This window comes from Lycorma delicatula, chromosome 1, assembly GCF_047948215.1.
Source record: "Lycorma delicatula isolate Av1 chromosome 1, ASM4794821v1, whole genome shotgun sequence".
Taxonomy (NCBI): Eukaryota; Metazoa; Arthropoda; class Insecta; order Hemiptera; family Fulgoridae; genus Lycorma; species Lycorma delicatula.
In genome coordinates, this window is record NC_134455.1 from 389,527,056 (window position 1) to 389,537,946 (window position 10,891).

General features: G+C 30.2%; 1 protein-coding gene across 3 annotated transcripts; it reads right to left on the minus strand.

Moving 5' to 3' along the window:
- Positions 1 to 2,681: 2,681 nt before the first annotated feature.
- LOC142317348 (uncharacterized) lies at positions 2,682 to 8,888 on the minus strand. Of its 3 annotated transcripts, none has more exons than XR_012754709.1 (2): positions 8,303 to 8,608; positions 2,682 to 3,199 (listed from the first exon to the last, which is right to left on the minus strand). XR_012754709.1 is itself a non-coding variant. In XM_075353830.1 (2 exons), exons 1-2 carry the CDS (start codon positions 8,768 to 8,770, stop codon positions 2,915 to 2,917), a joined length of 441 nt encoding a protein of 146 aa, XP_075209945.1. In that variant the 5' UTR covers positions 8,771 to 8,888; the 3' UTR covers positions 2,682 to 2,914. The 3 variants fall into 3 exon arrangements, 1 of the variants encoding a protein (XP_075209945.1); XR_012754708.1 differs by having other exon boundaries at positions 8,269 to 8,608; XM_075353830.1 differs by lacking the exon at positions 8,303 to 8,608 and adding an exon at positions 8,615 to 8,888.
- Positions 8,889 to 10,891: the final 2,003 nt, after the last annotated feature.

Genomic DNA, 10,891 nt, shown 5'->3' on the forward strand with positions numbered 1-10,891 from the left:
AGGGGAAGTTCCGTCAGACTTCAAAAAAAAGTGTTATAATCATGATACCAAAGAAATCAGGGACAGATAAATGTGAAGAATACAGAACAATTAGTTTAATTAGTCATGCATCAAAAATCTTAACTAGAATTCTGTACAGAAGAATTGAGAGAAGAGTGGAAGAAGTGTTAGGAGAAGACTGATTTGGTTTCAGGAAAAGTATAGGGTCAAGGGAAGCAATTTTAGGTCTCAGATTAATAGTAGAAGGAAGATTAAAGAAAAACAAAACGACATACTTGGCGTTTATAGACCTAGAAAAGGCATTCAATAACATAGACTGAAATAAAATGTTCAGAATTTTAAAAAAAATAGGGTTCAAATACAGAGATAGAAGAACAATTGCTAACATGTACAGGAACCAAACAGCAACAATAACAATTGAAGAACACATGAAAGAAGCCGTAATAAAAAAGGGAGTCTGACAAGGATGTTCCCTATCCCCATTACTTTTTAATTTTTACATGGAATTAGCAGTTAATGACGTTGAAGAACAATTTAGATTCGGAGTAACAGTACAAGGTGAAAAGATAAAGATGTTACGATTTGCTGATGGTATAGTAATTCCAGCCGGGAGTAAAATTTAGAAGAAACAATGAATGGCATGGATGAAGTCCTGCGCAAGAACTACCGCATGAAAATAACAAGAACAAAATGAAAGTAATGAAATGTAGTAGAAATAATGAAGGTGGACCGCTGAATGTGGAAATAGCAGGAGAAAAGATTATGGAGGTAGAAGAATTTTGTTATTTGGGAAGTAGAATTACTAAAGATGGATGAAGCAGGAGTGATATAAAATGCCAAATAGCACAGGTGAAACGAGCCTTCAGTCAGAAATATAATTTGTTTACATCAAAAATGAATCTAAATGTCAGGAAAAGATTTTTGAAAGTATATGTTTGGAGTGTCGCTTTATATGGAAGTGAAACTTGGATGATCGGAGTATCTGAGAAGAAAAGATTAGAAGCTTTTGAAATGTGGTGCTATAGGAGAATGTTAAAAATCAGATGGGTGGATAAAGTGAAAAATGAAGAGGTGTTGCTGCAAATGGATGAAGAAAGAAGCATTTGGAAAAATATAGCTAAACGAAGGGACAAACTTATAGGCCACATATTAAGGCATCTTGGAATAGTCGCTTTAATATTGGAAGGACAGGTAGAAGGAAAAAATTGTGTAGGCAGGCCACATTTGGAATATGTAAAACAAATTGTTAGGGATGTAGGATGTAGGGGGTATACCGAAATGAAACGACTAGCACTAGATAGGGAATCTTGGAAGAGCTGCATTAAACCAGGGAAATGACTGAAGACAAAAAACAAAGGAAATTTGTAGTAATAAAACAAATCATATTTAGGAGAGTTTTTCATGTATTACAGTTACTATTAAACTTGGCAACAAGGTTTATCTTCATTAAATGAATTAACAATACTTTTTTTGTTATCAATCAATTGCGCTAATTAACTGCAGTACTCAATTTCTTTTCAATGATAACTTTTATCTCAGGATATTTGCTATTACGTTCTACAGCTTCCAGTATATATGTTATACATTCCAATATACAGGATGAGCAACATAAAACTGAACCCATAATGAAACTGCTACCCAACACTATTTATGAAAGACTCTCCACAACTTGTGCAATTAGTGGATGTACATGTTGCTGCTATTTCTCATGTGGTTACTTGTCAATGCAGTTGTGTTCATGTAAAATGCCTTATTCAATCTAGGAGAGGATTGCCTATATTCATTCTGGATCATTTGAAGAATCACGTTAAGTATTCATAGAAAAATTTCTGAATGCCTGTATTTCAGTGAAGAGTAGCATAAACGATTTAATTAAAAAATGGCGTACAACAGGTTTGGTTTCAAATGCAAAATGAAATAGGCAACCTTCTATTAGGACTCCACAGCATTGCTGATATTGAAAGAATTACCGCCAGTCCAGAAGAAGCCATTTTCGAAGAATTCTCCACACAATTAACTGGTAATGAAAATTAATACAACTTCTTCCAACAAAATGAAGGAATGTGTCATACATCAAATGTTTCACCAAATTGCATTTATGCAGCTTTCACAAATGAACGAGCTGTCAACTGAGGATGATAGCCTCCACGTTCCCCATAATTGTCTACTTGTGATTTTTTTTCATTTGGGTCTACTTAAAGGAGAGTTTATGCATCTAATCTCTAAAAAATTGATGAACTGAAGGTGAACATTCAACGGGAAATCAACGCAATTGACAACATTTTGCGTCAGACTACTCTCAATATGATTAGTCAAGCACAAATGTGCATTGATGGCTACGGTGGTCATTTTCAACATCTTTTGTAACAATAAGGTAAATAAATGCAACATTAAAATTATGTTTTATCTTTTTTCTTATTTAATTTATATCATTTAATTTAATTTTCTTATATCATTAATAAAATTTCATTCCAACATAACCTACCAATTCTGCAGCAGTTACATTACGGGTTTGGTTTTACATTGCTCACTCCTTACAATATATATTCAGGCTAAATCAGTGGTTCTTGGGATATAGATAAATATCAGTGCAATAAAACTTTTGTTAATATTATTCTATATTGCAACAAAAATTTTATAAAGGTGATCTAAAACGGATGAATACAGAAAAACAAAAGGCACAAGGAAAAAAATATACTATTTATTCTACACTCTGTACGGCTAACAATATAACAATGTTAGGCATCTCATTAAAACTCATTTACAAAATAAAAATTATAAAGCAGTATTTGGATCTTATAAAATATTCTTTAATAATTATAAAAATAAATAACATTTACAAATCAGCATTGCTTCATTATTTTCGTCAACATATTTCTAGCATACAAACGAGAAAGTTTATTATCAACATCCATCATGAAATCTGCCAGTTTTTCATTCTATCCGATATAGAAAATCCATCGTAGCTAATCACTTTCAATGGATCAATTTGTAATTTTTCAATTTTAAGTACATATTCTTCATTAAATGATGGTTCATAAAATTCAGATAATTCAGGTTCCTTGTCTTTAATTCTTTCAAAATGTTTGCTTTTAATTCTTTTATCTTGTCCATAATGTAAATCATTGTCGCTCACTTTTAGATCAACCAGATTTTTGTAGATTTGTTCTTCAAACGGTATGTTTACTTTTTGTAAAACCTATAAAAAAAAAGATAAATTTAAAATAGAACAGAATACTTATAGATAAATTTACTATTAAAATTCAGGGTTATGCAAAATTTAAAATAGAACAGAATACATATAGATAAATTTATTATTAAAATTCAGGGTTATGCAAGGTAAAAATAAAATTACAAATTCAGAATTACTATGACAAAATTACATAACCAGTCATGCTATGTTGAATAGAAAGTAAACATAAAGTTAACATTAAAAACCAATTCATTCTGCCAATGCCAATTATTTTATTTTATGTAATAGGGGTCCTTCAAGCAGTATCTTTCATAAGTTTAAGGACACCTTAGAAAAACTGTTTGTCAGTTTGTCTTTAAACTTATGAACTACATACAAATCTTACATGTCTTTGAGAAACAGCTTTAAAAAATACATCTTTTGGTGAAAACCGCAAGCTTCTAAGTTAAATGCTTCAAATTTTATGGAGTCATTTAAATATTTTATATGAGCTAAAATTAGTCCGTTTTTTAATAAAGAAATTACTATTTCTCGTAAAATATGTAACCTACGCTAATGAGTGTGATGTCATTTTAAAGCTGTGTGTTAGAGTTTTTCAATAGACTAATAAAAAAATTATTTTTGAGTTAAAAGGGCTGAGTTTAAAAGTGATTTTAAAATCTTCATGAAATTTTTGTTTTTAAGAAAGTAATGTTCAAAAATGTACAAATCACTTTAAAGTGTCAGGTACACAGACTTAAGAGTGTCAGGCGTACCAACAGTAATTAAAAATGTCAACTTGGCACTATTATCAGCTGTTTCCCACCAAAATGTTGATGAATTAGAATTTGTTTCTTTGAGTTTAGGTTGGTGAAAAGTTTTTTTATTAACAACAGGTAAGAAAAGTGTTAGTGTAGAAGTAAAATGGCAAGCAATCGGTCTCTGGAAAGCAAATAAAACATACAGAGACATTGCTGAACGATTAAAAATATCAAAAACATGTGTACAGCAAGTCGTTAAAAAATATCGTGATCAAGAAACTGTCATTGATCTTCCACGATCCGGTCGACCACGAAAAACATCAATGAGTCAAGACAGAGCGATTATAAAGGTATCAAAACTTAATCGGTTTGCTAGTTTGCCTGATATAGTGACAGAAGTAGCACAAAATTCAGGTTAGTACTGCCACTCTTTCTAGACGTTTAAAAGAATCTGGAATGGAATCATATTTCGCATTAGCAAAGCGCTGTTCACAAGTCAAAACGTCATTAGTTTTGCAAGCAAACAAAGAACCGATTGAAAGAAGCTTGGCGAAGGGTTGTCTTTTCTGATGAAAGCAGATTCCAGTTGTACAACAGAAAAATTAGGGTCAGGTGAACAAAAACTGAAAAGTTTCTACCGGCCTGCATCATTCCTGCTGTGCAAGGTGGAGATGCTATCTTGATGTGGGGTTGCATAACTTCAGAGGACGCTGGACACCTTAGAATAATGGATGGGACAATGAACATCATACAGTACATAAAAACAATGGAAGAATTCATGCTTCCTAGTGTCCATAACCTGTCAGGTGAGAATTTCATCTTCGAGCAAGACCTTGTTATAAATCACGAGTTACCAAGGCACGGTTTGATGCAAATGATGTGGAACTCTTGGACTGGCCTGCTCGTTGTCCTGACCTAAATCCGATTGAGAATTTATGGAATCGGATGGCACTGCAACTTGCTAAAAGAAAACCTAAAAATAAGGCTGAGTTACGACTTCAAATCGCAAGTCTGTGGCAACAGGTGATGAAAGAAAAATGTCTGGAATTGATTGAATCAATGCCTGACAGAGTAGCAGCATGCCTAAAATTGTATGGAGGTCATACAAAATACTAACTAAACATTTAAAAAATGATGTAGCATTATCTCTGTTATTTTTATTTTTAATTTTTACTTGTATAAAATAAAGATTTTGTCATGAAATACTGATTTTTCAGTTATTTTTAACTTGTCCTTAAACTTATGAAAGATACTGTATTCCATCCAACTCTTCTTTCAACCTCTGTCAAAATTTATTTTGAATGGGAAATATGTGAACATTTTCCAAATTTATTGAACTGTAACTGATATTCACAAAATATTTATATTTTTAAATATGTTTGGTGTACCTTTTTGGCATAAATCGAAGGATCATGTAACCGTTTTTTACTTTTAACAAGAGTGTCAAGAACTTCTAAAAAATCTAAACATACTGTAAAATATCCTTCATTGCAATCTGCAATCAGGCCTATACCTCACAATGAAACTATTTCAATTCTTGTGAATGTATGTTTCAAAAGCAGCGATGAAGAAGACAGGCAATATTGAAGAAGACAATGATTATTTTGAATTATCAAATAAATCAATAAGCCGCATCATATATCACAAGGTAAATTAAATGACTTGATTAGAGATTTAAATTTATCAAAAAGGACAAGATGAACTTGTCTGGTAAGATAAACAAGATAAACCTGAGGACTGGTACCTTTAAAAATGGAAAAATATTATTCATGAGCCCATGAATTGAACCCAAAAAAATATTTTTACCGCCTCTCCATATCAAGCTAAGACTAATGAAAAATTTTGTAAAAGCAATGAAGAAGGAGAATCTCAGATTTTTGTACATCAGGCAGAAATTTCTTCCACTCACATCTGCATTTTTACCCAAATCACGTCAGAGTTGTAGATGACAAACACGGTGAACATTTCCACCAAGACATTTTGGTCATGGAAAGTTGCTATAAATGAAAAATGGAATACTAACATGCTAGCCAATTACTGTTGAAGAATCATTCTAATACAGGTATGGCCATGCAAAATTATAAATTTTACAGATTTTAACTTTATTTTCCCTTAATTTTTTGAAGCATAATTTATTTAAACCTAAGGATGATAGAAAAATTGTTATTTACAGCTCTGTAATGTACGCAAAAAAGCAATTCAAGAAATGGTATCACAGTTGAGAAACATTAAAATTTTTTTTTGTCTATCAGTATAATATATTCTATTTTTTGTTTTTTTTTTGTTTAGATTAATGAAAAATAAGTTGTTTACATAACAGCAACCTCTTCTGTATGGGGTAGTGCTCCAAATATAAATAAAATATTTACACAATAATTAATTTACAATACATTTCATGTTTATGACAGTGCAAAACAAACGTTTTGCTTTTCTAAATATAAATTACCTGTATTATTAATGTTCTTTCATTTTGGGATTAAAATTTTAAATTAATTACAAATAAAATGGTATAAATAAACCATTTATATATATATATATATAACAAATAAGTTTGTTTTTATAAGTTTTATCACATATATAAATAAACAAATAGGCTAGGAACAACAAATTTCTTATTTTTTGTAAGCAGGCTTTTATCTATTCTGTGGTATAAAGGTATTACCAAGAAAAAATTAACTTTTACAGAATGAACAGTATCTACAGATCAAGTAAACTAATAACTTCAAAATAATAGATGTATTAAAAATTGGAATTTCTACATCCAAATTTTTCAATTATGTATTTTCATAGACTAAAACAATTCATGTATTTAAAAAAAAGGAGAAAAAAAGATGTAATAAAACAAATGCTATAAGAAATTAAATGTTTTTGTCCAATATATTAAGAAAAGAAAACTATTAACTCCTGAACTATATCTTTAACTAAAAACTGCACCAATTTTATTAATAAAAGCAAATGAGAACATTTTGGAGTAATTAAAACCATTTTATTACTAAATTTTTTTCAGTCTGATTTAAAAGTAGAAATAAGTAACAAATTCATATTAAAATCTATTTGGGTTGTAAATTAATGGTTTCTAACAGTTTGTTTATCTAATTTGTTTATGTGACTATGTATTACTAATTGTACACAAAAGAAACTACATTCTAATTGCTTAATTTCTATCTTCTTTCTTGTTAAGTTTTATTATAGAAATATTCTGATAATTCAATTTCTCATAATTATTCTAGAAGTGACAGATAAATTTTAAAATAAACTCAGAAAGTTTTAGCAAATTGTGAGTTAAACAATGTTCAAACAATTCAAAAATTATTAAACCATTCACACTGCTTTTCAAAAACCTTAATACCTAATTAGCTAAAAGCAATGTAGCTCTTCTAAATGTTTGAAATTATCAGTTTTGAATTTGAACTCATTATTGTTAAAATTTTAGTGATACAAGAAAGAAAGATTTTTGGTTATTTCCAGTTGGTTGTCATCTGAATGGCTGTTTTCTAGGAAGGGTTTTTTTTGTTATCAGTCCTAAAGAAATGGTCATCTACTAGAATTGACTACAGTTCTAAATTACTGGCATAATAAATTTTATTTACAATCCTCTTTCCCCAACAAAACAGTTCATGATGTAAAAATTCAATCATTGTAAATATTATCATAAATTGCTGGGTACTAGATGAGCAATACTTAATTTTTATTGTTACTAAATCTGAAGAAACATAATTTCAATTAATAAATCGCACATGTTTTTAAAAATCTGGCAGCAAAATTAAAAGACAAAAATTCTGCCGAGGGTAAGAAAGTCAGATTTATTAAAAATCTATTTGGTAATTTTACAGAAATACTCATACATGTGAATAATTATACCTTTTATATTCTATTACAGTAATAATTGTACAAAATGTAATAATTATTTTTCTAAATCACAATTTACAAAGTATTCTGTAAAAAAAAAGTTAAATCTAATTACTTCAAATCTGAGCAACGTGATTAGAATGCAATAGCCTACCTTTACCAATGATGAATGTATATTATGCTATTAATTCAATTAACAACTGCATGAGACTGGATTGGCTCAACTGATAACAAAGTTACCATAAGGCAGATTTATATTAAAGTAAATTACATTGGCTGAAAAACTAAAATATTACTATTAATGAAAATTACAAGCCATTAATTTACGATCCATAAAATTATTAATTTCCAGAAGATGACAATTTTCTCTATATATTCTAAACACTTGAAAAAGAGAATAAAACCCTTGTACCAAAATTTTATGTTGATAACAATTAACCACACACTTAACCTTAACTACACTAATGCTAAATTACTATTTCTTACTCTATGGCTGACTCAGTGTAAATATCTTTACCACCTTCGATTTAATAGTATCTGATGAACTAACACCTTTTAGACTATTTTTCCCAAAATCAGATTTACTTTCCAAGGCTGCTTCGTCTAGCAACTTATTTGCCACTCTAAGAGAAGTACATAGTTCGGGTACATCAAATTTCAGATCAACACCACTTTCAGATTGTAACTTTGAGTCCACGGATAATTGTTCTAGAGAGAGTAATTTATTTTGTAAACTCGGTTTAAAATGAATTAGAGAACGTGTTTTTTTTACAGGTTGTTCAGTATTACGAACAAATTGTACACTTTTGGAGGTTTTAACAGAATTACCTACGTTTTCTTTAAATCTAACTCGTGAAATACGTTGACGTTCTATTTTTTCCTCAGCTTTAGACCCAGTTTTACATTTTAATGAACTACTTCGATTAGTTTTAAAAGGCACATTATCACAAGAAACAGATCGACGACTTCCCTGACCAATCTTTTTCATCTTAAAAATTGTACTACTACTCAAATACACACTTCTAATAATTATCTTCAAAAAGGCACAGTACGCTTAAAAGAGATGTAAACAACAATCAGCTGACATAAATAAATATCTTTGACGGTTGGTTAATGGTGGTTGGAAATCTGCGTACACGTATATTGTTAATTCTTGCTTAAAAATGTTGAATGTATACTTAAAGTATTTTAAAAATTTAATTATGATTAATTTAATTTTTAATTCAGTTTATCTAGTACAACTTAATTTTATTTTTATTTAAAATAGGGTAGATTTATAAGAGAAACCATTAAAAAAATTAACAAGAAACGTCGTTGGTAGACCTGCGGCTTGATAAAAAGATATGTGGAAAAGGTACAATTTTTAAAATGATTCTGTGATTTTTTTCAAGAAGGCAACGTCAGCCAAATAAGGATCTTTTTCATAAATCGAAGCCTATTTTTTGGTAAATATTCAAGTGACTACTCTTTTTAATGAAAAACGCACTTAATAAATATAAACTCTTGGATAAACTAAGTTTTTAATTAATTTGAAGCAGTTAATATCAATCACTGTATGCCCTAGTTATTTTAACTTCTTGCTTTTGGTATGAATTTTATGGTAGTTAAACACTACAAAATATAATTGAAATGTGTGATATGATTAAATTACAATTGCATGAAGCATTTTTTTTTATTGCATTTCTCAAGATCCAAGATACAAGCTGTATAACAAAGCTGAAAAAATAAAATATTACAGCATTCTTATCTTCAACACCAACTAAAAATTATGGATTTTGTAAACCTATTGCAATGATTTTGATGAATGCAGTTAAATTAAAATTTTTTTAACTTAATACTTGTGAAATAGCCTGTTTTTGATAATGTTTCAGAAAATGTTTCAGAAATAGAGGTTTTTTTTTTTTGTCTTCAGTCATTTGACTGGTTTGATGCAGCTCTCCAAGATTCCCTATCTAGTGCTAGTTGTTTCATTTCAGTATACCCTCTACATCCTACATCCCCAACAATTTGTTTTACATACTCCAAACGTGGCCTGCCTACACAATTTTTCCCTTCTACCTGTCTTTCCAATATTAAAGCGACTATTCCAGGATGCCTTAGTATGTGCCCTATAAGTCTGTTTCTTCTTTTAACTATATTTTTCCAAATGCTACTTTCTTCATCTATTTGCCGCAATACCTCTTCATTTGTCACTTTATCCACCCATCTGATTTTTAACATTCTCCTATAGCACCACATTTCAAAAGCTTCTAATCTTTTCTTCTCAGATACTCCGATTGTCCAAGTTTCACTTCCATATAAAGCGACACTCCAAACATACACTTTCAAAAATCTTTTCCTGACATTTAAATTCATTTTTGATGTAAACAAATTATATTTCTTACTGAAGGCTCGTTTCGCTTGTGCTATTCGGCATTTTATATCGCTCCTGCTTCGTCCATCTTTAGTAATTTTACTTCCCAAATAACAAAATTCTTCTACATCCATAATCTTTTCTCCTCCTATTTTCACATTCAGTGGTCCATCTTTGTTATTTCTACTACATTTCATTACTTTTGTTTTGTTCTTGTTTATTTTCATGCGATAGTTTTTGCGTAGGACTTCATCTATGCCGTTCATTGTTTCTTCTAAATCCTTTTTACTCTCGGCTACAATTACTATATCATCAGCAAATCGTAGCATCTTTATCTTTTCACCTTGTACTGTTACTCCGAATCTAAATTGTTCTTTAACATCATTAACTGCTAGTTCCATGTAAAGATTAAAAAGTAACGGCGATAGGGAACATCCTTGTCGGACTCCCTTTCTTATTAGGGCTTCTTTCTTATGTTCTTCAATTGTTATTGTTGCTGTTTGGTTCCTGTACATGTTAGCAATTGTTCTTCTATCTCTGTATTTGAACCCTAATTTTTTTAAAATGCTGAACATTTTATTCCAGTCTATGTTATCGAAAGCCTTTTCTAGGTCTATAAACGCCAAGTATGTTGGTTTGTTTTTCTTTAATCTTCCTTCTACTATTAATCTGAGGCCTAAAATTGCTTCCCTTGTCCCTATACTTTTCCTGAAACCAAATTGGTCTTCTCCTAACACTTCTTCCACTCTCCTCTCA